The 27,425-nt window shown below is 42.4% G+C and overlaps 3 protein-coding genes across 8 annotated transcripts in view; all 3 read right to left on the bottom strand.

Annotated features, from left to right (window-relative positions):
* Positions 1–14,277, bottom strand: part of chd3 (chromodomain helicase DNA binding protein 3) — a 56,104-nt gene extending 41,827 nt beyond the window's left edge. For 3 of the 6 annotated variants that reach the window (XR_006025084.1, XM_042071071.1, XM_042071069.1), the window contains exons 1-13: positions 13,842–14,277; positions 11,483–11,625; positions 11,180–11,353; positions 10,224–10,351; positions 8,831–9,069; positions 8,477–8,607; positions 8,104–8,230; positions 5,338–5,513; positions 2,408–2,668; positions 1,928–2,131; positions 1,288–1,505; positions 780–911; positions 490–598 (exon numbers count right to left, since the gene is read on the bottom strand). Coding sequence is in view for 5 of the 6 variants with exons in the window: in XM_042071071.1 (XP_041927005.1) it covers positions 490–598; positions 780–911; positions 1,288–1,505; positions 1,928–2,131; positions 2,408–2,668; positions 5,338–5,513; positions 8,104–8,230; positions 8,477–8,607; positions 8,831–9,069; positions 10,224–10,351; positions 11,180–11,353; positions 11,483–11,625; positions 13,842–14,007 (2,208 nt within the window). In the remaining variant the exon portion in view is untranslated. The remainder of the gene's footprint in view (positions 1–489; positions 599–779; positions 912–1,287; positions 1,506–1,927; positions 2,132–2,407; positions 2,669–5,337; positions 5,514–8,103; positions 8,231–8,476; positions 8,608–8,830; positions 9,070–10,223; positions 10,352–11,179; positions 11,354–11,482; positions 11,626–13,841) is intronic. The other 3 variants (XM_042071072.1, XM_042071070.1, XM_042071073.1) reach the window with 3 other exon arrangements.
* Positions 14,278–15,568: 1,291 nt separating this feature from the next.
* LOC121690006 (cytochrome b5 domain-containing protein 1) lies at positions 15,569–17,833 on the bottom strand. Its single transcript, XM_042070288.1, has 4 exons — positions 17,544–17,833; positions 17,296–17,372; positions 16,986–17,204; positions 15,569–15,886 (listed from the first exon to the last, which is right to left on the bottom strand). Exons 1-4 carry the CDS (start codon positions 17,662–17,664, stop codon positions 15,656–15,658), a joined length of 648 nt encoding a protein of 215 aa, XP_041926222.1. The 5' UTR covers positions 17,665–17,833; the 3' UTR covers positions 15,569–15,655.
* A 603-nt stretch (positions 17,834–18,436) lies between these two features.
* On the bottom strand, positions 18,437–27,255 carry dnajc3b (DnaJ (Hsp40) homolog, subfamily C, member 3b). Its single transcript, XM_042070287.1, has 12 exons — positions 26,805–27,255; positions 25,891–26,001; positions 25,470–25,594; positions 24,945–25,019; positions 24,259–24,402; positions 23,590–23,771; positions 23,227–23,346; positions 22,800–22,905; positions 21,885–22,005; positions 21,402–21,534; positions 21,140–21,288; positions 18,437–20,179 (listed from the first exon to the last, which is right to left on the bottom strand). The coding sequence occupies exons 1-12, from the start codon at positions 26,887–26,889 to the stop codon at positions 20,025–20,027; spliced, it is 1,506 nt and encodes a 501-aa protein (XP_041926221.1). The 5' UTR covers positions 26,890–27,255; the 3' UTR covers positions 18,437–20,024.
* Positions 27,256–27,425: the final 170 nt, after the last annotated feature.

The following is a 27,425-nucleotide window of genomic DNA, read 5'->3' on the forward strand; positions in this document are numbered from 1 at the left end:
TTATCAGGTCATCAGCAAACATGTCACTGGATTTAATCCAAAATGCCTGAATATGCCACACACCACAGTATGTAATCACAATGTTATGCATCTGCAATAAATTAATTTAAATTAATACATTTTAATTAAATAAATTAATTTATTATTAATTATTTAAGTTATACAAGTTAATTTCATTTAAGCATTACCCCCCCCCCCCCCACCCCCCAAAATGAATACTCGTTAATCGATAATCATGATTACAATGTTGTTATGATTTATGGCATAATCGAGCAGTCCTATGATGTATGGACATAGTAAAGCCCAGAGACTGAGATATGCCTCTTTTGTGTTATTCATTTATTCGCCTGATGAAAAGCCAACAAATCACTATGTTTATATCAGGATACCCACATTTCTATTTCTGGGAGGGAAAAATAAGACAGATGGATCTTGGGTGGGGGTGAAACTGAAGGATAGGAGAAGGGGGGGGGGGGGGGGGGTACTCACGTCAGTAACAGGTGTTCGAGGAACTTCATCATCGTTGTCATTGTCTTCATTATCTTCTTCTCTCCTCCTCTTCCTCGGCTTGTCTATGTCCTCCTTCATCACTTCATCCCTGGTGAGACAGACAGGAAATGGAATTCTCTCTCTTCATCTCTTCCTCACTCCCCATCTCCCTCTTTTTTATCTCTGTGTTCTAAAGAAACTGAAACATCACCTAACTCCTACAACGGCTTCTGACTTATCCTCATCACAAACAAAACTGCTGCAAATTGTGTTGTCATCCACTTAAGTACCTGTGCCTCCAGTAGGCAGACTTGTGCACGTGGAAGTCTGGGATATCCAAATCATCTCTCTCCCAAGTGCATTGGTCATAGGTCAGATCCCTCCATTTGACCAAGTAGTGGTAGCTCCCCTTCTTATCCACACTGTGGAACACACACATATGAAGTTACTAGCAAACAGCACAGATAGACTGACACACACACACACACACACACACACACACACACACACACACACACGCACACGCACACACGCACATGGATATATACTGATACAAATAGATACAAACACACACACACAGACAGACACATATGCAGGCCTTACAAGCAGGAAAATGTCTATGTCTGAACTTACAAAGCTATTACGAATTTCAAAAACTATTTTCAAAATCTTAAATGGCCTGGCCCGTGTCCTAACTCTGACACCGTACCTGAAAATCTTCAGCCCTGTATATGTGTGTATTCACACAGCCACACACGCCGTCGTACCCGCATCTCACCCAGACGTCCATGTACCCACCTGTGGTTGATTATACGATGGATCATCATCCATTCAGGCTTGATGCCGTAGCGAAAATACTTCTCCTCCAGGACGGCAAACTGTGGGTCTTTGGCCCGCCGCTTCTCGCTCTTCCCAGAATCCTCCTCTGTCCCAGAGCCGTAGTCCAGGCTGGGGGGCTCGTCCATGTCCGTCTTGCGCTGGTAGTTCCGGAACATAACCGAATGGAAAATCTCCAGCTGGACAAAGACAAGACAAGAGAGAGTGAAATGAATGAAAGACAAACACGTGAAAAGAAGACTTTGAAAAGAAGATGGCTCAAGAAATGGCTTCATATGGTCTGCTTCTAAGTGTGGTTGTAAGATTTTACATGAGTAATTAATAATTCAGAACCTCAGTGGATACCTTTCTCTCAAACAAATTACAGTACAGAGAAATAATAGATTTTACTAGAGTAGGTACTACCTTAGAGGAATCAGTCAACATTGCACCGTAGAGATGTTTTTCTCTACAACGGTAGAACACTTTGTATAGTGCAATGGGACATCTAGCTATGTCTATTGTGTCTTAAACTCGCCACATAGTCCTTGCTGTTTACTTTTCATCTGCACTCTCTCTCTCTTTCTCTCTCTCTCTCTCTGTCTGTCTCTCTCTCTCTCACCTGTAGCTCTGTGATCCAAGTGCAGTGCCAGTAGGATTGGCCGGCCAGCTTCACGAAGAACTCCCTCTCCGGCCGCCCCTTCATGGGAGGCGGAGGGGGCGCGTCCGGTGGAGCATCGGGGGGCGGCGGGACAGGGACAGGTGGAGGGGGCTCACCCCACCGCCAGTGCAGGATCTTCTGAACACGCCCTTTGATTGGTGGGCACTGGGAGAAGGCAAAAACATCACCCAATCAGATATTCAGATATCACTTATCTGATCTATTTGAATAATCTGTCGCCTAGGAAGATGAAATGTATTGTTTTTGTTCTTTCATCGGAATATGTCTTCATGATATTTAAACATGATAATTAATTACAACCTATTTTGCCAGGGCTTGGGTGGATAAAATCAAGAACTGGTCACACTTCTTATTATGGTAATTCAAACTTTATTGCTGGTGAAAGCTGAATTCTGATTGGCCAGAAATATCGTTACTCACCGTGCAACGTGGGCACAGCCACTCCCCATTGGGTATCTCGGGAAGGGGTGGGTTGAGGCAGTGAATGTGATAGGAAGAAGGGCAGGAGTCGCAACAGAGCAACTCGCCGCCATCCTTGCACACACGGCAGAACTCCATGTGGTCGTCGTCCTCCTCTTCCTCCCCGGCTGCCGCCACCGCTGCCTCTACCGGCTCTTCGGCCTCCTCCTCAAACTCCTCAAAGTCCTCCTCCTTCGCCTCCCACTGGATGCCTTCCTTCTCCTAAACAGGAGAGGGAAATGCACAGCCATTTAGAGGGACAGTTGTAACGTAAAAAAGGTCACCCACTAGTATTTAAAAAATAACAATAAATAGTCACTCCGGACGCCACTTGACCATTTTGTCAAAGGGGCTAACACCCATTTCCAGCAAATAAAATAAGTCTGAGGCTGGCTGCAACATTCATTGCGCATAAAACAAGTAAAACAAACAGCAACAGTATCCTAGTTTGGCGCACATGGATCGTTTTCATTGATTCACTGGCCTAAAAGCTATCCACCTTAGACCTATCAGGTGGTTGTTGAATGGCAATTTTAGTTGATATACAGATAGGCCTATTTACACTTTTATTTTTAATCTTATTTTTTTACTTCAAAAACGTACCTTTTCAGATTATATGAATAAGAACTTCAAGAATGTTACTGCACACAAAAAATACAGTTCAGTCACGCATAAGGGACGCTCCCGCCTCTAGGCCTATGATCTATCAAGGTTATTTTTAAGTCCTATGTAACAAGTCTCATGTGCGTATCTTATAGCATCTTTATAACATGTGGATCATAAGATTTCCTTGACAGCACAGATTGTGGGCATGGCTACAATCCTATCAGCGCCGTCTTAACAAGAATGGGATGCTAGCCTACTTGCCCAGACTTATCCACTTGCTTTAGGCCCTACGTTAAAAGTTGCAGGAACGGAATTAGCGGCATTAACATTAAGTTAGCGCTTTTACATTGACAAAGATATTTTTCGCTAGCTTATTATTCATCTTGATGTCTAAGTACGGCTACTTCCATTGCAGGTTGTACTGAGATGGTTTAAGGGTGGTTTATCTCAGCAGAGGATCATTACCTACAATAGATGCTGCCGCTCCTCAGGGTGCTCTACTAGGATTTGAATGGCGGCAACGGAGCTCGAAAGGAAAGGCGCATGGGCTCATGGGTCTCAATACTTTTAGACAGTTATGGTTCTACGCATTTGATTGAAATCTGATGCCATGGTTAGGCGAATAGTTTGATAAATTAAAGAATGCATAAAAAGGGCACTCTTCAAGTCATGAAGCACAAAATGCCATATGATCACCACATGTGCTCCATCTGTGATTGGAAATAGGCCTACAGTAGGAATACACGTGGTGGAGAACGGGGTAAGATGGGCCATTTTTTACATTCTAATCATAATTTCCAATGTTTCATCAAAGATATTTAGTTTTGTAACCTTCACACCAAACAATAATTCAAAGTGTTCTACAACTTCTGTAACCAACAACTCTTTGATAACTTATAAGGGTAAAGAGATATGCTCTCTGCAAAAAGTTGGTCTTCTGACACAATTTACCCCATATATAGGAGTGAGCCTATTAGAGTGGCCTAAGTTGATCCAAAGCAGATTTCAGGTAAAACATTTTTATTTTCTTAAAACAATCTCTACAAACAGTAACAAACACCAACATATAACTGAGAATTTGCCAAATAGGTTTACCTTTGAATTCACCCATTTAATCGACTTAAATAAATCAGATTAATGTGTTGCCTAGTCTCTTTAGCTCTTAGTAACACTAAGGAACCATATAGAATGAGGTCACAAAATCAAGGCAAACTTAAAAATCTTATAGATGCAATACTAGTTAGCTGGCTCAACTTACCCCAGCCCTCACAACTACCATTTAAAATGCTTCTCACAGCAAGCTAAGGTAACATTTCTGATATTGTTTAGCCCTCACATCATAGCTTAACATTGCACCTGTATGGATGTGAGAATGGGGCAGCCGTGGCCTACTGCTACTGTAGCGCTTTAGACTTGTAACCGGAGGGTTGCCGGTTTGAACCCCGACCAGTACGGCTAAAGTGCCCTTGAGCAAGGCACCTAACCCCTCACTGCTCCCCGAGCGCCGCTGTAGCAGGCAGCTCATTGCGTCGGGATTAGTGTGTGCTTCACCTCATTGTGCGCTGAGTGTGTTTCACTAATTCACGGATTGGGATAAAAGCAGACTCAGAGACCAAATTTCCCTCACGGGATCAAAAGACTATATATACTTATACTTATACTTATATGGGGTCTACACAGAAATCTTGACTAGATGAGACAAACATTCCATAGAATCCCTGCATGCAGAATTTATTAGAAATATTCTCAGGGTCCAAATGCAGAGTTGGGCAGATTCCCACTGGATTTATTTTAAATATATACAAAAAGGATCATTAAAATTGGATACATCTGAAATCCAATCAAACCAAGCAATCAAAACCCAAGAGGTCAGCCCTGAGTCTAGTCCTCTCTGTCAGTTGGCTCTGAAGTTAACTAATACACTATCCCATCAATTTCAGACCAGCACTGCTTTCCAAAATCAGATCAAAGTAAAACAAAGTATGAATAAGAGCTGCCTGTGCCTGGGGAGAGACCTGTGTGTGTGTGTGTGGTGTGTGGTGTGTGTGTGTGTGTGTGTTTGGTGTGTGTGTGTGTGTGTGTGTATGGTGTGTGTGGTGTGTGTGGTGTATGCTGTGTGTGTGGTGTGTGTGTGTATGTGGTGTGTGTGTGTGTGTGTACTGCCTGTGCCTGGGGAGAGACCTGTGTGTATGTGTGTGTGGTGTGTGGTGTGTATGTGGTGTGTGTGTGTGTACTGCCTGTGCCTGGGGAGAGCCCTGAGCCCCAGTGGGGTGGATGACACTTACGCAGTGCGGACAGCTCCATTTGCCGGCGGGGGCCTTCTCTAGCTCGGGCTCCAGGCACACCAGATGGTAGGCACGCGGGCAGGTGTCGCACAGGATGATCTCGCCACCCTGCTGGCACACCTCGCAGTAGTCCTGGTGGTCCGTCTCGTAGCCCTCGCCATCTTCATCCCCCAGCACTGTGGCACAGACGGAGCAGGGTTAAGGTGTGTGTGCTGAAAAGCTCTGTGGTGTCATGTGCCAGAGGATGCAGAGGCAAAGATGAGAGATGCATGGCTGTAGATTTAACCACTGAACTCACAAAAGGGTACCTTAGCAGTTTCCCTGTTTCCCTGAGGAGATATGAGAGAGAAAACTATTTATTTATTCACTTTCATCCTAACCGACTTACAACGCAGACACAATTTTTCATCCATACTGGGTCATTCATACAAATCTGGTAAGGTACACTATGAGTATCTATGTAGGTAATGAACCTGCAATATTGGTGTTTTTTAAGGCTTTGCTCAAAACAAAGCTTTGTTTTATACCAATTAGGTATTTATAAGACGTGAAAGTGAATTAGTCACAATTTGCAATAAAAATGCAGAGCAAGCATTAACAACAATACACACCACAAGTTGATTAACCTGTGCTCACAAAAGTCAAACAAAAATTGCCCTTAAATCAAACGTTAATGTTACACAAAACGAAGGGAATAAATAAAGGGAGCTGCCAATGGAACCACAACTTCATTCAGTGCTATGTAACATGCTTTATGTGTGTAACGGGTTTGGGCTCTCTGGACGTCTGTGTGGTGAAATTAAAGGGAAGCTGAACGTGTGATTCAATGTCAGCATGTGAGCGCTATCTCTGGTACACGCCTCTCACATTCACTGCTTCTCATTTCACGCTTTCACATTAACGCCTCGTTCAATAGCAAATCTCATTATATCCCAAGAAAAGCTGCTCATGTTTCCATTGTCATCTGCTTAGAACAAATGAATGTAATTTTGTACACACTATAAGGGCACTAAAGTATACATACTATTGTATGAGGGCAAGCAATAAATCTTTAAAATGACAAAATGTACAAAAATTCAATCATACGGCCTGAATGTTTGTATGTGCTGCTACCATAGTAATGGCATCTCTCATCCATACCTCTCTGGAAATATATAATTTACTCTATAAGTGTGTGTTCTGTCAAATGTGCGCAAAGCAACAATATTATAAGTGCAATCTATATCTAACCAGGGAATGAGAGTTAATATTTTTTCACGCAGCATTCTTCCTGCTTAAGAACTTAGCTAGCTCAAAAATATTTGCACTGTAACAATAAGCTTAAAATTACACTGAGCGGACATAAATGGCAATGCTTCGACACACAATCTTCACCAGTGCAAACCAGATGTTACCAGTCTTTGCATGCTCCTTGCATATAAAGGCCATGTGAGTGCAAAGATCCAACACACTGTTACCACGCTTCTCAATTAACAAGTTAAGACTAATGGCAGTGGCAGGCCAACTCCTGTTGATATTTCAGTATTGATAAGATTATGATCCATCCCTCATCTACAAAACATCCCAGCAACAACAGTGTGTGATCAGCAACAAATAAACAAACAGTGGGTTGTTTTAACCTCTGAGAAATTCAGATGTCTACAGCTGTGTAACATCAAGCATGTGTGAATGTAAACATTCTTTAAAAGCATCCACAGTTTCCTCTTCAGTATCAACATATTTTAACTCAAACCACATTGTTGTTGTATGTTCATTGAAAAGAAACAGAACAACTCAAGGTTGGCTGGCAAGGCACGGTGCTAACGCATAAATGAGTATTAATATATTACACTAAACATACGAGCTGACAGGCAGAAGTAAAATCAAACCTTTTTGACCTTTGGAGCTCATAGCTTACATACACACTTTCATACTTTCAATAGCATACACATATGCACACTAACATTCTCATGGACATTCTCATGGACACACACACACACACAACACAAACAAACCAATACTTGCTCTTCTAAAATAAAGTCACACTGTATGTTCTATGTTGACATGATTGGATGAACATGATTGAAGAGATCCAAGATCCAAGGAATACACGCCTAAACTACTCCAACCCTTTGCGTATCACATGACCCGTACTTTTCTAAAATCAAAAGCCCTTAACAAACTTCCAAAAGTACATAAGCCACAACTCAATTGGGCTTAGTGAAAAGGTGACATGAGGTGACATGTTCCATCTAGGCAAACTACTGAAAGATTTCAACCAAACAACAAAACCCTGCAACGGACCTGCAAGCTACTTCTGCATTGGTCACATGACAAAGAAGGAAACATTGCTGAGGCTACATTTGAGGACCATTTAACTGGACTGCTTACAGCACATCCTGATTGACTGAATCAGTTTCATACTGTAGGGATCTGCTATGCAACTGTGCAAACAGATCATGCTTGCATCACCCATTCAACAGCAAGTTGACTCTCTAATTGTACTTTGAAGGAAGAGTGTAATCATTTCAATCACTGAGCTTAATGGATAACAAGATGCAATAACAAAGAGACATGAAGAAAAACAACGAATCATGAATTCAAAACTCACTAACCACACAAGATAATTAAAAGCGGATGTGTCCGTGACAACCCTTGACAACTATTCAGCAATCCCAAATAGAAAAAGGACTACCAAACACTTCACACACAATAGGTTGTTTCTAATTGTAAACGGTACACAGAAATGGCTGCATGGAGACCCATTGTAGTGAACGGTCATCTTACTTTTCTTCTTCTTTTTGGGCCGCCCTCTCTTGTTCTTCTTGACGCGGCCAGAGCTGTCGGACCGCACCGACGAGCTATGGACGCTGGAGTTCTCCTGCTCCGAGTCATCGTCGTCCACGTCCTCACTCTGACGGGACAGAGACACAATAAACACACATACACACTATCATACTCTTACACAGTCTCACACACACAACAACCAGGCTCTCAGAATCTACACACGTCTATATCATCTATCAGAGAACTATCAGAGATCAATGCACATGCATGTGTAATACTTATAAGCAACCACAAATGCACCTATCCACACAGGTACACACTGTACACTGACGCACATCTTTCGCAACCAACACATGCAAACTAATTCACTCACAGAGCTGCTCTTCTTCCTCTTGGGCCCCAGGGTCCCCAGTTTGATGCGCAGCGGGGCCATCTTCTTGGCCTTGGCCTTGGCCTTCTTGTCAGGGACTCGTGGGCTTTTGCTCCGTTTCTTGTAGCCAGGCCCTGTGTGAGTAGAGGCAACTGAAACTGGAGGCCAACATATTTTTCTATAGTGATTATAATCTCACTAGTAACTAGAATGAATGTAACCAGGCAAACGGGTAAATGTGCAATATGCAAGTTTCAAATCAAATGTCAAAGTATAACCATTCTACTTGTAACTGTCATTAAGAAAGGAATGGTGTCAATGGTGAAGGGTATAGATAGAAATGTCCCCTGCTCTGACCTTTGCCTTCTTTGGTTTTGGCCTTGCGCAGTGGGGGAGGCTGGGGAGGGGGTTCTGGAGAGGCAGTTGCCGCAGAGACCTGCTCGGCAACGGCTGCCGCGGCCGCCGCTGCAGCTGCTGCCACGGCGGCGGCGGAACCCTTGAAGGGGTTGTTGGAGCTGAATTCCCGCCACTTAGCCCCCAGGATGGTCATCATCTTGGACATGGGGATCTTGGGATTCTTTTTGGCTATCATCGGCCTTGGGCATGGGAAAAAGTGCCGGTGACCAAGAGAGCTCATTAAGTTACAGTTAATTAAAAAACAGGGAATATAGAACAATGCACTATACTGTCATGATCTGAAAACTGATGAAAGAATCCATGCAGAGTTCTTCACTGAAGGTAGCAAGCTAACTATCAAAAAGACGACAGCAGCTAGCTACAGACAAACATACACATTTACAAATTTAAAGACCTGTACAATATTACATTATAATGGAAGTAAACTAAGTGGCACAGACCAAGCAATACACAGTCTCAGCCAATCAACACAATTCTTCAGGGCCATAGAACCTCGAGTGTAATTTAATTGGCTTTGGAGCACAAATATGAACAATCTTTCACTAGAATCATGGACTATGCTTTCAAATACCACAACTGGACATTATATACTGTGGTCTACACAGTACACCCAACATCACATAAAAGACAGATTGCAGTGATCCCCGAGAGACGTATGATGTTTAATTAACAAACTGGTTTGATTTGACAAACGTGCACATGCACAAAGGATACAAAATGTACAATATTACTAAATTAATAATAAAATAAAACATTAAACAGTATATGCTTCCTTTCATGTCTTCCAGGGCTTTTGAATCAGTCGTTCATTTAGCCTACTCCAGAGTAAAAGCACAAGATATCTGGACAGTACAGCACTTCCAAGGGGCTAAGCTACAGCACCATTGCTGGCAGCAGTGCCACTAATCTGTGCCTCCCCTCCTGCCGACGGCCCTCTGAAGTACATCAATGTCCTAAACACCCTCTGAGAGAACTGACACCTAGGATTTACAGACAGGAGTCAACAGAAAACAACTACAACCACAATAATTGAGTTCCTTTACAAGAAAACTGCGGCCATGAAAGTGAATTGGGTTTAATTCATATGTTTTGTATAACCATACACGATTACATCATTTCCACTGCACTCAATAACATTACAATAACAATGTAGTTGGAGAGGCTAACTCTGGACAATAAAACCAGTGGCTACTTCATCTATTAAATTACTGGAAACAAGGTATTTCCTTACTTTACGGATAAACTATGCTACACCTTCAAACGTTCACAGTTCTTGAGGGTTCCAGAATCCCACTGTTCTACAATGCATATAAAAATTCCCACTGGCTCTCACCTCATGAACTGGCTGAAAGCCTTGTAGTTGGTGAGCGTGCGGTAGTCCTCCTCGGTGAAGGTGTGATCCACATCTTCTAGGCCCCAGTCCCGAGCCAGTTGGGCAGAAGTCTTCTGCTCCACAGGCTGCTACAGGAAAAATGGCACAGCCTTGATAATAGCCCACTTAAAAGCAACATCGTACATTTTTCTGCGGTTTTTAGATATGTTCTTGTGGGTTGCTAGATTTTGTGGGGAAAGTCATCTTCATAGTGATGTGATGATCCTGTGCAGAGATAACCACACCTGTGGTATTCACTGTACTCCCACCAGATCACAAACCCCATGAAAAGTTATGAATAGCTTTTACAGCACAATGTCGCCAACTGTATCACTGGAATACATTGGTTAATACTGTACGTTGGCTACCTTTTACCACTGCCCACCCTGTTGTTGTTAGTGCTTGTATGGCAACTCTATTAGCTTGGCTGCTTGTTTGTGTATTCTGTAAGGCCCCTGCAATGTGAACCACAGGATACTAATGGTGTAACTCAGTCAGGTCTATGGAAATTTTGACATGCAGTATCGTTAATTATTATTTACATCACTAATGTCTACAAACTTTTCAGTAACTGAAGTAAACATACTGGATACTGGTTAATTGGTTTATGTGCATGTAACTGTTGCCAAAAGCGTCAATAAGTGCTATCTACTCTGTAGGTTCTTGTGGCGATAATCTACAATGTTATACGGAGAAGAACATCTCCACAACATCATGATAAGTTATTTTTGGCATAAAAGGGAACTTGATATGAAACAGGGTTCAGCAAAGACAAATTTATTACAGACGACCATTTTCATTTCAGAGTGTAGGCCCAGACAATGTGAGACAGTTATGACAGGTAATCAAGGACATTTTCTATTATGGCTGTATAACATGACCTCACCTAATGATTATGAACATTTTCCTTTACAAACCTTTACAGTTTCCTCCTGGGTGCTATCACCGTCTTCTTTCCTCTTCTTTTTTGTTTTCTTCTCTTTCTTTTCTTTGTGTTTCTTCTTTTTCTTCTTTTCTCCTCCATAATCACTAGCACCGCTGTCGGAGTTTTCCCCATAGTCTCTCTCGGAGTCCCTCTCTACATCACTTTCCTACGAGAACAGAAAGAACAGCAAAGCAGAAAAAGATACAGATCTGCCACACCTCTGAGACATACCAAGATACTTGCACGAAACAATCGAAACATTTCTGAAAAGTCAAAGAACATGACCCGAACTTACAATTTTTTTGCGCTTCCGCACTTTGGCCGCCTTGCCTTCCTTCTCCTTGTCCTTCTTTTTTGTCTCTTTCTTTTTCTTGGGGCCTCGTTTCTTTTTCCCAAAGCTGTCTCTGTCTGATGTGTCGCCCCCTTCTTCACAGTCATCTAACGGTGAGGGTGAGGGTGGGGGGTGGAGGATGTGGCAGAAAAAAAAATGACAGGGTGAGGCAAAAGTAACATTGGGTGTCAGAGGTTGTGGTTGAATCATACTGACAATAATCCCCTTTCAGCACTGTGAATGATCCACTTAGTCGCTTCCCCGGTGCAATTAAGGTCAACAATGATCCAGCCTGTGTGAGCCCTGAATGAAGTGTCGGCACCATGTGCTTTTGTTATCGAGGCATTGTGGCTGGCGGGACCTCTGACCCCATGTGAGCTCTAAGACATCCTCAAGTTAATCCTGAAGACCACAGTCTAGCATCTGACTTAAATTAAGGCAGACAGCCTATCATACCATCTCAATTAGTGACAGCAACACTGTATCGAAAAGGAATAGGATGTTCAGAGAACATTGAAAAACAATTTTCACTTAAATAATAGAACATTTTCAGTATAACCACATTTGAGATGAAAGGCTATATAGCTTATTGATCAGCAAACAGTCTGTACAGACGTCTTTGTTTGTGTATGACTTGGTCATGGTCTGTGTATGATAAATGGTCTTAATTCAGCAACTAGAAAAGAGAAATGTGACACTATTAAATTGTATTTAAATAGGAGATACAAAGTAGAAGGCCCTAGAACTAATTGATTAATGTAGATCTCAATATCGTGTTTTTCTTACATTTGTGAGCTTTGGTAGTTTGAAGTAAGTGCATGTTGACACGCGTCGAAGCCAACAGAGCTGTTATTCAGAGATGAGGGGAGAACAATCTTAACCAGAAACAAGCGCTTGCGGCCGCCATTGTACATGATAAATTAGTTCGATTTTATAGTCTGTCTTTGTTGTAAAGACGCAGTGCTCGCACAGGCAAAGCTCGCCACATTTTGCCTTGCTCTGCTGCAGAGAGCTGCCAGAGGCGGCAGCAACACGCACTCGGGGTTCGGTGATTGTGAGGCCGCAAGGCGAAGCTAACCCAACGACACGATTCCCTCCCACCGTCTATTCCCACCTGGGACCGACCACCACACCGACCGCTGCCGGAGGTCGCAGGGGGTTACCAGGGCAGGGAGAGACAAGTGCTAATTGAATTGCGCACTTGTTAGACTAGTTTTATAATCAATCAGAAGAAGGCCACGCACGATTTCGTTGAAAACAAAAACATCGTTTCCAAAGAAACAAACACACATTAATGCGTAAAATAAAGACAGCACGTTTAAAATCGACCAACATTAAATCATATTTGAGTCAATAATAAAACTTGTCGTATTGCACGGTGAGCACAGGATAGCCTGCTGTAGTCTACGGCACTTTAGGATAGATGGGGCAAAGCTAGGAAGATGGGAATTTCGGTTATCAATATTTTGTAGCCTAATGATTCACCTTAAATTCTACTAAAGCATTCTAATCTATTCTAATGGCTGTGAGGAAGATACACGTCCACTCATTCAATTGCTTTGCATTTGACTGCAACTAGGCTACATACATTTACAATTAAGCATGTTAATTCGCATGTCTTGGTTCTTTATCGTTGATATACTAATACATTAGTTTAGTTACACATTTAAGCATAACCTACATATGGCATAGTGTCGAGAAGTTACTCTTGAACAAGGCAGCTTCAAGAACTTTTAGCAAGGTGCATGAATGTCCTACATCGAGCCATCGCTGTCAGAGTGCGACAGTGGGTAGGGTCAAGTTTATTTACACTCTGTCACAACAGTTCTTCTGTCTCAATCAACCGGTAGTCCAGTCCTTCTACCTCAGACTGACAATTCAACACATACAAACGAGCACCACTGTAGCAAGGGTGTGGGGTCCATGTTTCTGCTTATCCAGGGTGTAAGGCATAACCTCCGATGCAACCCTTGGATATAAGTCAGTATTTCAAAAGAAACGAATGCCTAACAGCATCTATTTCAAAAGCAACGAACATCGAAGAACAAGAACTTAGAGGAATTGTGCAAGAAAGACCAAAGGGTGTCATGTCAAGTTTGGCTAAACTTGGGTTTCAACTCCAAATAAACCTTAAGCTAGCGCGCGTAATTGGGAACTGCGGGAACAAAAGTGACCCGTTGTCATATTTGCAAGGTTCTAAACTATGCAACAATGCCTAATAAGCTTTCTGTTGACACTTTTGAAGATTGTTTTGGCTTATGTGAGAATGTGTTTGTATTTTGTATGCGCGCTCCCGAGTCTTTCGCCAGTGTTCCTACTGTACCTGGCGCGGCTAGTGTTGCAGTTTCTCTAGGCGCCGCCGGCGAGTTTATGTCGCTTGCGTTCTCGTCTAGGTCTCCGTCGTCCTCTTCTTCTTCATCAAAATCTCCTCCCTCGGAATTAGCCAACATGCCCTCATCTTCCTCACAGGAGCGTAGAGGAGAGGACATTATATTCCTGTCACCGACCCCGTCCTCGAAATCAAAAAGAGTATTCCTCCCGAATTATGATATTTATTTAATATTCAAATCGACACACAAAAAAGTGGGGGGCGTTTTGGAATATTTTACACTACAAGGCAGAGAAACAAAGATGGCCGCCCTTATATTTATTTTTTAACAACCCCCCCAATAAGAAAAATCCCCTTACATAAAAAATGGCTGACTATATTATTTCAGAACGCCCCCCTCCTTCTCCTTTCTCTCGTACTCTCTCTCTTTCTCTCGCACTCGCTCTGCTCTCTCCCCTCCCTCTTCAAAAATATTCACATTGTTACAAGAAAGGGGGTGTATAGCTCAGTGTAAGTTGCATTGTAACATGTTTATTTTTTTTTTCTTCAATCAGTCACGAAATGAGACTTGCCTGCTGCCTGTCTCTCCATCGAGACAACACGCGGATGGCTCGCGCACTATGGCTGCACTGCAGCGCGCCACTCAAATCTAACAAATATGGCTACCTTAATATTCTTAAAGGCCCCCACCGTAGTGTAAAATAATTTTAGAGCAAGGGGTTGTGTGATGGGAGGTTGAGAAGGGGGTTGGGGAAATCTGCCGCAGCCATGCCCAGACTTACATCAGATTGTATTGCTTAAAAATTAACCGTTTGCGGTGAGGTTGAAACAGGTTTTCCACATATTCGTAAAATCTGTTGATCTATGCCAAAATCAAACATGCATTTTATTTCATTTTTTTCCTTGATAATTAAACAAAGGACTGATTAATGTAATTTATACATGACAGTTTGGCCTCGCCTAATCATTCTAGGATAGTGAAGTACAAGCAGCCTATCACTGCAGTGGCCTAAATGCCACAGGAAACTGGGTTTGCATGCTGTTTTACTGTTATGACCAAGTAAACCACACATTTACCACGTCCAGTTCCGACTGAAAGTAAGGCATATCAACAGGGTTAAGGGCATCTACCTCAAAATATTGTGTAACGTGCATGTCAGTTGCAGCTAGTCGTTTCTTTTATATAAAAGTTTGATTTTAACAGGTGTGGGTTTTCAACTTGGTATGTGCACAAACTGCATCATTATCATTCTCAGTGAAAATACATGTCACTGCTTTCAAAATATATTCATATTATATAGACAATACAATGAAATGAAAATTAATTGTCATTTTGCTAATGTAACAATTTACATATTGCAAAAAGAAGTGTGAAACGACAGAATTCGTTCAGCTGAAAAATAATATTGTTGCAGCCATGTCAAGACACAGAGAAGGAAATGCAAACAGCATGCAGACATACAAATTAGAGATACAATAAAGAGAGGGTGTGCTTTGTACAGTCTATGCTTGAAACAAGCTAGTGAATAACATAAGAGGAATCACCATGGCAACCAGTTGACTGTATTATGAGGTTTTATTGGAAACCATTATTTCCATTTATTTTTTTATTTACTCACACTGTGTCATCATCCTGCACTGCAGTAAGGAACAGATAATTAGCATATGAGAGCAGGAAACAACAATATGGATGCATGTAAGAATAAAGCCAAACAAAACAATTCTAATATGGGGGCGTTTCTTTAATGGTGGTAACTTGGTTTCACTTTGTGCACATGAAATATTTCCATGACAGTTTTGATGGCGTATCAAAATTCAGTGAGGTCGTCATTGAAGTACAGACATATAGATTCTGTAAAAAGTTCCTGGTCCAAGCGACACTGGTAGAACTCCTCATCCTCATCAAAGAAACCATTCTCACACAGGGTCTTAGTCATGTCCAGGTTTACATGGTTGTGCTTCCAGGTGTAGCTGGCAGCGTGGGAGTTGTACCTTAAGTAACGCTGCAGGATCTCATCCAAGGTCTCCTCTGAGCACACCTGTGCAGGAATAAAACAGCAAATTGTTCTGAGGTGGTATTACCAGCTGCTGATTTTGAACAGGTTTTACGTTTTCCAGATCTGGCTATCTGTTCAAATGGACTACTTTTTTTTTTTTGTTCTGTTCTGTTTTGTTTTGTTTTTACATCTTTAAAGCAGGGAGTTCTGGGTCCTCCGAGAAAAAAAAAAAAAGCAAAGGAATTTGTTTATAGTGATCCAATGAAAACGCTCACTCCAAAACCATGTGAGGGGAAGGGAGAAGAAAGAAAGAAAAGAAAGTTAGCAGCGAGCAGGAAAGACAGAGAAGAGATGGAAAGAGTTAGAAAAGGCGGGGGGGGGGGGGGACATTGGAAAAACAGAGAGGAATGGACGAAAAAAGTAAAAGTCTTACACTAAGCTGCTGGCCCAAGAGGAATTCACTGGTGCCAGATGGGGCATTTGGCATGAGCCTGTAACTGTACCCGTTCCCCCTCCTTCCTCTACCCCCTACCACCCTCCTCCCCAAATACACACACACACACGCTGAACTTCTGAGCAGGGCGGGTGGCATCTGCCCCAGGGGGTGAATTACGGAGACCCAGCTTGGGCACAGTTGTACACCCGGAGGCTCAACATCCCTCTCATTTCCCCCTGTCATGCTGGACATGGCTCAAAAGAGGAGCATGAACAGGGAGCAAAACAGAGTGGGGTGGTGGGTGGGGGTGGAAGTGTTTGCGTGTGTATGTGTGTGTGTGTGTGTGTGTGTGTGTGTGTGTGTAAAGGGGAGGGGGGGGGGGGCAGAGATTTTGATATGATTGTGAGAGGCAGAGATGGAGAACTGTTGAACCAGTCTGCCCTCTTCAGTGCACTAGGGTGTAGTGCAGGAAGAGGAAGGAGGAAATAAACTACAGCTGCAAAAGTCTACTTTGCAGCTTTGCACATAAACAATATGGGCAGGCGGCTATACATCATGTGATGTCTCTTAGACACACTTAGAGAACTGTGATAAGGCTCATTGCCCTGAGGAAAGATAGCTCTGTGATGAGAAGCTGGCTAGTCTGCAGGCATTGGAGTTTATGTAAAGGGATTGAGAGTGAATCTTCTTCCAAGACTGGCTTACCTCCAATTTCTGTTCCTCGGAGGTGAGAGTGTTGATTATGCGTATCCAGCGAGTCTTGGCAGACAGTAGGCCCACCTCGAAGCGGCTGTCCCGCCACCATGGCCTCCCAAAATCATTGGCCCAGTCTGTGCGTGGGCAAGGAGGGGGGACGTGAACAAAGCGCCCCCTAGGGGTGTAGTATTTGAGACACCCTGTGAGCGGGTCAATATGAGTCAGAATCTGTAAATGCAAAAAATTAATCATGTACGCTGCATAAATAAAATTACAACTTCTATATTAAGCACTTTAACTTTTCTATTAACAATCTCACATCTTTCTTTTTAGGATCAAACCAGTGGCTGATGTCCTTTCCCGCACATTCAATTATGGGTTTCAGCAGAATATCACCTATTAAAAAACAATACAACGTTTTTTCAGTTAATTGTGAAGGCAGTTTTGTCTCACCCCAATAGATAGATTATAAAACTACGCATGGGGGAAAAGAGAAATATTTCACAATTTTTAATTGCATCTTAGCTTCTAGGCTATTAGTAGGCTAGGCCTATTTGCTCAACTTACCTTTGAACTCATGCACCAACGGTGTCAAATCATACACTTTGCCAAGGTAAGACACCCATAAATCATCCAAAGTATTATGTAGGGACACCTCACTCGGTGTAAAATATTTGGATCGTCGCATTTGCTAGGATATATGAGCTATCTAGATAAAAAAAAAAAGCAACGTAGGCTAAAGCCTGATTTCTGCTGTCGATAATCTAAGATCTTGCTGCCTATTTCGATGGCAAGGCTACATTGTATCAGACTTGCTCAGCGTACACAAACAACTGTTTCCCCGTTACTGCGGTAACCAAGGGAACTACAACTCGACACACGCCGATTATGCACTGACTGCATGCGAGTCGCGTGAGTCAAATGATTTGAGGATGAGAATTTTGAACTGCCGTGTTTTATATATTTTTAGCGGATAGCAAGAAAATTACTTTTCACAATTGTATCAATATTAGTCCAAATAAGACCTTGACTGCTTGATAATTCTCCCCACAGCTGTATTCAAAGAATTCCTTGTGGGTTAGGCTATGTGGGTTATCTTGTTCAGCTGTTTTGTTTCATTGCAAACATAATTCCATGCTCATTTTAAAGTAAGAATCACCAGACCAAATACACTGTTGGATGGTGACTTATCTTTTTCCAGATCCTTATAGGCCTGCCCCCTTTACTTATGCTAGTCCTCTCAGTTCAGTGGGGCGAGATTCCAGACACCTATGTGACCCTCGCCACACCTTTTACCACAACTGGGCAGTTACAACATTTGTATTGACAGAAAATACAAAAATATGTATATGTATGATGTATCCGGTGTTGAGTAAACTGGTTAGATAACCATATATGGCTCACTGTGAAGGTGTTTGTTGAAGGTGTAACCAGGTGCAAATGAATACTTAGACCATTAGAACATTTGGAAATTATTCATTCCCTAATCGAACTTCAATGAACAAGGAATCAGGAATCAATCTGGGTGTCAACATGAAGTTAATGAGTTGGAAGAACACGCAACACCTTATTTCATTATTTTCTTTCATTTTAAATACAATCCGCACATTCAGTTTCAGTTTGGCCAAGACAAAGACACAAAAAAAGCAGTTAAAAAAAAAACACAAAAAGATAAGATACTGTGAGTCATGAATGCCAGGAGGAATCCTTTTTGGAGACCAAAACAGTACAGTAACCTCCAACCCTAAAGAATCTGATGAAAGTGTCAATAGATTCACCTTTCCAAACTAATACCTGCAAACTGAGTGAACACAGGTTTTTTAAGTAGCATGTCCTTAAAAGGTTAGACTTTACACACAATTTTAGAGATAGAGACCTAAATCCTCTGATCTCAAGAAGGGGGACTGAGCCAATTTGAGAATTACACCCAATAATATTCTGTCCAAACAGAAACGTAACAAGACCTATAAGTGTCCCCATTAGGAAGAGTTTACCTTTGAAGGCTTCATGAAACAGTGTCCTGGTCAGTTCCAGTTACTTGATCAGTTTCAAATGGACACCTTAAAGAGTTCAGTGCTCTAGGAGTGGTTTCATTAAAATAATAAAGAATAAAAAGCATGTTTTAAAAAAAAAAAACATAAAGTTGCTACAGTAACTACTGAGAAACATTGAGAAGTCTGATGTGCATGAACAGGTATTGTACACACACACACACACAAGGCATCTGCCCCAAATACGTGACACAACTTAAGGTCACACCATGACTCTCAAATCCTCACTTAGCCCGTCTGTGGCATCTATGAAAAGACTGTCACATAACGTTTAACATAAGTAACTATTTTTGATGTTTCTGTTGCTACGTGGAAACTTACCAGCGTTTGGTTCTTTGTTTCTGTGCAGAACACACGCTGGAAGCTACATGTAATAGCACAGATGAGCTAAGAAGGTCTGAGAGGCATGAACAAAAGTGCTGTTTATTTTAAGTAACGCAATGCCACTGCACATTATCGGGAGTGCTTTTGTGGAGTATGCAAAGGCATACAGGAGCAGTAAACCTAGACAGACAGGCCATAAGCAATGAAGACAAAGGAGCTGAACAGGGTGAAAGAGAAAATGGCACACCGATATGTTAAATGGAAAACTGTCACGACCTGGTTAGCTGTGGTTGCAAGCTCTCTTGCCCTATTCCGGGCTTCAAGTCCATTTGTCCACTCTCTCCATGGTCTCTCGGGTCGGTCAGTAAAGACCAATGGACAGACAGACAGACAGTCCCTCCCAGTTCAGCCTTAGAGCTCAAGCAGACAAGAAATGACTGTCCCATTTGCTCAGAAGAGGTGATGCTAAAAGTCTCACCAAAACCCCCTTAGTTAAATTCCTTCACCTGCAAAAAAGGAGGGAAAAAAGAGCTACAACAAAAAACAAAAAAATCCATTCCTAATTACAACACTGCGTGCTGTCCTCTGGGTCTTTCCTTTTATGAGTACCTGGATTTAAGTCTGTTCCTGGCTTTTATTTTGTAAAAAGGAGCAAAAAAATAATCTGTCCGTCCTAGTTGTAGGTAAACTTGAAGTGATAGTTGCCACCACCACCGCCCGACTCGAAGGGATTAAAGCCAAACGGCCAGGCACCTTCCCGGCCACCTCCACCCTGCTGACTCTCTGGGTCCAGGGGGTCCTCACCCGCATCAAACTTCTGGCGCATCTCTGAGGAAAGAGAGATAGAGAGAGAGGTGGGGGGGTTTAATTTGCTGAAAAAAAGTGTTCTATATTTCCAAGAGGCAAATAAAGACAACTTGGGTTTGAGCAAGAGAGGAAAGTCGTTGGCTGTAAGGTACAACAGCAGGTGAGTGTCCTACTCGGCCAAATGTCTAGCCAGTTAACTATATCCGATTTCCAAGTTCAGATCAGTTCAGTTCAGTGTTTATTGCCATATTTATTAAGAATACATTGAAATACTTGTGCTCTGGCTGTCTCTGCCGTACATAAAAGACTGCTCACAAGAACCAACATTTTGACACACAATCACAACATTCAGGGCCTGTGTCCACCAATCGTGTTCACATCGCTCAGCGCCCTCGGAGGAGAAAAGCCCTCAGGACTAACCCCCCCCCCGCGCTCTAACAGTGCTCACTGAAATCTGTTCAACTTTTAGAACGGCGCTGGGCTGGTCAATGTCACTTCTCTCTCGACGACTGTAACCGAACAACAATAAACATTTGACCAAAGCGCTCTGAAAATGAGGTTGAGGGACACAGGCCTTTAGTATGGTTCAATAAATAAATACAATCAATAGTGTAAAATGTAAAGAAGTATAGAAATATTTGAGTTAATGAAGTCAAAAAAAGAAAACGTAGGATAAAATATGTAACCCTACACAGTAGTTCAGTACAATAAATATATGATCACAGTGTGGTATCTATGTATGATGCATATAGTGGTGCCAGCTGTTCAGCTGTTCTGACTGCTTGTGGGAAGAAGCTATTAGTATTAAAATTCTCTGTCCTCCGAGGACAACAATAGCAAGCTCTCCATTCAGTGGTCGACAGCAACTAGAAATGTACCCAGAATGCATCTGGTGCTTTCAGTCGTGTCTCCTCCATCCATTTACAGCAATGTTTTCATTTTCATTAATTTTGAAGATATTGATGGTAAAGTTATGTTTACCTGGGTCAGTCAGGACTTCCTTTGCTGAGGCAATGTCAATGAATTTCTTCTCGGCTTCCTTCTTGTCTGTCTCTGACTGGAAGTTGTCTGGATGCCACTGCTGTGCGAGCTTTCTGTATGCTTTAATTATTTCCTGCTTGTTGGCATTCCTATAGAGAACCACAAAAAAAACAGATAATGAGATAATGGAGGAGTAAACAGGGTAGAAAGAGAAAAAAGACAAAGAACATGAATAAGGACAACAAAGGGAAGTCAGCCTCACCTGCCTACACCCAGGATCTTGTAGTAGTCCCTCTTGCGTGACTGCTTGAGCAGTTTCTGTGCACGGTCGAGACCCTCTCGAATCTCCTGATTTTCATTGTCGAACTCCCGAGCCTCCTGGTAGTCCTCCACAGCTGGACCATGACATAGCAGAGGGTAAAGTGTTCAGACACAGCATAAACAGTTTACTTGTTTACTCCGTATAGTCATCGCTATGCAACAGATTTGCTATGCAAAGCAACTTTATTCAACAACATGAGAAACTGGACTGGACTGAAAAATAAAAGTTATGGTTATGGTCGCTTTGGATAAAAGCGTCTGCTAAATCAATTAATGTAAATTTAAATGTTATGATTATAGTATCTGACAGATGCTTTTGTCCAGAGCAACTTACAAAACTTGACAAAGCGTTAATGGTATAACATTAATAACAAACTTGGCACTAATGATCTTGATGAAACGTGTATTTGAGAGAGGAATATACCTTTCTCGTAGTCCTGGAGCTGGATGTAGGCCTCAGCTCTGTCCCTGAGGATGTGCAGGTTCTGCGGGTCTAACTGGTGGGCCTCTGTGCAGGCGTCCACAGCCTCTCTCGACCTCTTGATCTAGACGTCGACAGAGAAAGTGGAAAGCACTGAGTGGGACGTTCTACACCCCACCACCAAAGTCAAAGGCAACTATGCATGGTTATAAGAAAATGTGCAGCTCTTGCACTGTTGAATGCAAGTTTTTTCCCTGCTTTCTAAGTTTTATTACTTGTTGGGAAGTGGATAAGTGAAAGCAGAATTTTCAAGCGGAGCATGAGAAAAAAAATAGAAGTATCAGTCTGACCACTCTGAGAGGACACAGGATGGGGCAGCCGTGGCCTACTGGTTAGCGCTTCAGACTTGTACCGGGAGGGTTGCCGGTTCGAACCCCGACCAGTAAGAACGCCTGAAGTACCCTTGAGCAAGGCACCGAACCCCTCACTGCTCCCTGAGCGCCGCTGTAGCAGGCAGCTCACTGCGTCGGGATTAGTGTGTGCTTCACCTCACTGTGTGTTCACTGTGTGCTGAGTGTGTTTCACTAATTCACGGATTGGGATAAATGCAAAGACCAAATTTCCCTCATGGGATCAAAAGAGTATTTATACTATACTTATACTATATATGCCTGAGAGGAAACAGAGGATGATGTCTGACCACTCTGAGAGGACAAAGAGGATGCCTGACCACTCTGAGAGGACAAAGAGGATGCCTGACCACTATGAGAGGACACCGAGGTTGGCCCCCATTACCACCCTCATTTGACTTCTTGAAAATACACCATTTGCTTAAATAACTCGTGACATTGAGGGTGTGGTGAGAGACAGAAAGAGTGTGGTGAGACAGAGACACGTTTCAGCTGTAGGTTTACAGACCTGGACCAGGCAATGGCAGATCCTCTCTTTGGCTTTGCTGGTGTAGAACTGCACAGTGGGTTCAGTTTTCATGACCAACTCGTACTTGTCGGCAGCTTCCTGAAACCTAAGGGGTGATAGGTGGTAGGCATGACAACTCTGTTTTAGGGACCAGTCTGCTACAGTGGTACATGGAAATCCTTGAGACAATAAGTCTACTCTTTTAATCAAAAGAGAAATAGTACTGCATTCAAAGCTTATCTTTTACAATCTATCAAAAAGTGCATAAAGTGCAGTCCAGATTCCAAACAAAAAGAATTCACTTTTATTATTTTCTCTCTGATGTCATATTACTGTTCTGGCATTGCAACTTAATTTTACTGACAAGCATGTGACAGGCAGGCAACTGACGTTAAGTTATGGGGAACATAAATGGTAAGAACCTGACCTCTGCTCTAAGATGAGCTCCTCGGCAGAGTCCATTTGCTTACTCAGCTTCTTCACCTGCTTGTAGTGAGCAAAGCACTCCTTGTCATCCTGGTCCAGCTTCAGACACTCACGGACTTGACTGGAGAGAAGGACAAAGACAAAGACAGGACATGTTTAATTTTCACAGATAAAGATTAGATATGAGACATTTCATTTACACATTTACATTGGGTGATGAAGAGGAACCATCAGCTGTTATATAAATACATTTTTTTTTTTTTTTAAACCTAAATGCATAAATCAAACACGTGTAGAGGACACTGCTTTACAGCTTATTTAATGGGATGTTTGTGTCTTAAGTTTGTTGATTAATATTGCTTACTTGAGGGATTCCTGGTGTTCGCCTAGTTGGTAGTGCAGCTTGCTGAGTTTCAGGTAGGCTGCTCGGTTGTCCGTCCGAAGTTTTGCAGCTGGCGTCAGGTCCTGGATGGCCTTCCGCGGATCACCAAGGCGGATGAAGCAGCCAGCACGGAGCTCACGAGACTCAGGGTCCCAAGGAGAAATCTACAGGGATGATGGACGGGGACTACACAATTACTTGAATAATTCAAATAAATGACATTGTCATTTCAGTCTGTTAAAGAGATGGTCATATTTTTTTAGAGCAGTGGTCATATTTTTCCTTTCCATACCTCTAATTCATGCTTTGGGTCCAATTGCTTTTAAATAGTGAAGTCAATACTGAATTACTTTTTTGCACTATTTTTTAGTATGGCTTAAGCTGATTATACGCAAGGCAATTTTTGAGCAATGTTCCTGAGTATTGTTGGCATTGAGCAACTTATTTTCCTGGAGAACTTAAATCACTAGGCAAATGACCATGATCATCCAATCAGAACACATGGAACCTGTTATGTGGTTTCCCAAGCAACGCTGCTCAAAAAGTTGCCCCATCTACTGTCACCTTTAGTTAATGGTCAATGCGTGGCGCCTTATCTGTGGAAGTTAGTTACTTTTTCATGACTTGTTTACAGTTACACGTGTCCCGTACCTCTATGACCCGCTCCAGAATGTCTATGGTTTTGGCGTAGTCGCCCTGGTGATGGGCATGATGCGCCATTTCCTGCAGCTCCTCCAGCTCGTCTGCTCTGGAGAGCTGCTCCCTCGCCTCCTGGTGCTCTGTAGAGCGCTGCAGCTGAGGGGAGGGGAGGAGAAGAGAGGAGGTGCAGGACAAATAAAGTCAATACTTTCAAAGTCAGATACATGGCTACTGGTGCAAGGTTCCGTGTGAGAGCATCGCATGTGTGAGAAGTGAGAATAGCATTTGCTTATATTCAGGTTTTTAGAAGGATTGTTTTGTGCAGATTCTTTTCTCCAGATTTCCTTAAAATCTGTAATACAATATTAGACTGTGAGTACAGGGTGTTGTACAGAAGCCAAGCAGGTGGCCTATATGAAGAACCAAGCTTTACCAGGAAACAATTTGAATACTTTTGAATACTGTTAAACATCACAAAGGTAGATAATACCTAAAATTATGTAAATTACAAAACTTAATTCCCTGGGTGCCAATTGTTGCACAAATGAAAGTGATGAGGAATGCTCTTACAACGAGCAAGCCTGGCTTAAGTTAGCACAACATTCTGAACATGCCTAGCACAGCTTTTAAGGAGAATAAATACAGGTACATGAATGAGATATAGAGAGACAAGGGAATAAAAATCCATTTAGGCTTACCACTGCCTTAAAGTCCTCCCTGGCCTCCTGAGCGTTGCCCTGCTTCAGAAGAATATTCCCTCTTTGGAGCCTGGCCTGAAAAAAGTAGACGAGATCCAGTCAAGAAAGAAATGAGAGAGAAAGAGTGACAGGGTCTGTGACAGAGAAAGAGGAGCATGAACATGTGAAATTGACTCCAAGAGAGGGAGAGTCCATACAGGAATGAAGAGGGAAAGATTAGATTGGAAGAAAGAGGAAACCATGATTGTGTACTTACAATTGGTCTCTCTAATGGCAACTAGAATGCAACTCTACAGAGGCCAAATGACCTCTTACGATATTAAAGAAAGTTTCAAATAATTTGTGGATCTGCTCCAAAAATATATGGATTTTTCCTTGGCCTGTGCTATAACCATCCAACCAGTTTCATGAAAACCAGGCTGTTGGTTTTTTGCATAATCCTGCTGACAAATGGGAAAACAAACAAACAAACATAACCTGGAGGTCATAAGAGTAGCTGAGGTTGAGGTTATATGCTGTACTCACAGCCAGGAAGTCGGGCTTGAGCTGTATGGCCCTGGTCAGATCTGGCAAGGCAGACTTGGACTTCCCCATCGCCAGGAAGACTGCTGCACGCTTGTAATACGTCAGGTAGTTCTTTGAATCTCCATCTGTTAAGGGCATGACACAAAGGTGACTAGTTTCAATGCACACTGTGGTAGCCTATGAGAAGAAGAAAAAAATATCACAACCCATATCATTCTATCTATATTTGTGTCATTAAAATGTATAGACTTTAAACTGTGGAGATATTGTTGAATAGAAACAGAAAGCTTAGAAACAGAAAATTTGTTTTCAGCATAACTGTGCTCACAGGTTAACTATGAACTTGCTTTCATGCCTGAATTACTGCCCCTACTTGGGATGGAATTATGTGACTGTCTTTGTGTTATTGGTTATCACCTACCAACAGCCGAGTGGTAATGGGACAAGGCCTCTGCCAGCTGTCCAGCTGCCAACAACTTGCGGCCCATTTCAAGATGGTGCTCAATTTCCACAGGGGTGGCTCCCAACACACCTGAAACATTCAGTGGATGTTTGATGAATTTTAAACTCAATGGGTACATATCGACTTCATACTCATAGGACAGATAAAAGAAATTACTCAGCATTAAAATAAATAAATAAAAACAGCCAGATTACGGTTTCACTCCTGTTATTGGATTCTATATTGTTATGGCCAAACAGGCCCTGCAATCATGACATCAGCTGATGGGATATATTTTCAACTCAGGTTCAATATTTGGTTTGAGTTATAAATAACATCTATCAGTATAACGTTGCACCAGCATTCCCTGGCACGTCAATTAAGCTATCGCAGCCTCTGGTGAGACTCCTGGAATTTCTGGGTTACACAGGCAGGAGATGACGCCTCCGTTGAACATGAACTGAACCATTGAAACTTTGACTTTAGAAGAAAAGTCATCCACTTCTACTAGCATCAGACGTCAAAATGCCATGCCATACATGAATGATCTTGCAGCCCGAATCCAGGTCATGGCATGCAATGGTCAGAATGTCACTTGATGATTGCCCTAGGGCGGCTACACTTGTAAAGCAAGAACGACAAGAACTACACAGACCACAAATATGGCTCTCACATATTAAGCAGAAGCATTTTACTTTAGCTTTCGTTTTGTAACCGAGCCGAGTTTCGAATCTTGGCCATGGAAAGCTAACGTTATGCTGCAACTAAGTAAGGATAAGACACGCAACTTGGAGAATACCCGTCATTGTAAATAATAGCGACGTGCGCTATTCATTTACCACCTTTCGTGAATGCATTAGAATAAGGGCGTTGAAAATAATATTACATCTTACCGTCGATCTGCAAGTCCAAAACGACACATAGCAGGGATAAAGACGACAGGACACCACTGAGACCTTTCCGCCGTCCCGACTCCATATTTTCACACCACTGACCTATATTTACAATGTTACAGTCCTCCAGATGTTTGTGTGTTGCTGATTATGAGCACGATTATTTAAACACACACGACCGCGGGATCATGACTAAAGTAAAGCGAAAGCCATTTCGGCAAAAAAATGAACACTATCTGATGTACGTTACCCAAATATTTCCGGGTAGATTCACAGACCACCACACTGTAAAGTTCCGACGTGTGTTCTATAAGAGCAATTATATCTAAAATACACGTATTGAACAAACCCAAACAGTATAAGTGCTGTACGTGACAAAACAGTGACTAATCGACAACATTTAATTTAGTTAATTTCAAACAGCCTGCCCTCCTTGACTTGTCTTCGTGGAACTGACACTGACTTGTACATCTACGCACCAAGAAGCTGAGCTGACACATCCGTGTTTGCCTACAAACGTGGTGGCGTTTCATTGGAGAAATTATTTTAACGCGCAATGGACACTCCCACACCCATGTACGGCGCCGTGCAGCCTGTATGCAGTAGCTGCATGTCTCTTCT

This window comes from Alosa sapidissima, chromosome 18 (genome assembly GCF_018492685.1).
Source record: "Alosa sapidissima isolate fAloSap1 chromosome 18, fAloSap1.pri, whole genome shotgun sequence".
NCBI lineage: Eukaryota > Metazoa > Chordata > Actinopteri > Clupeiformes > Clupeidae > Alosa > Alosa sapidissima.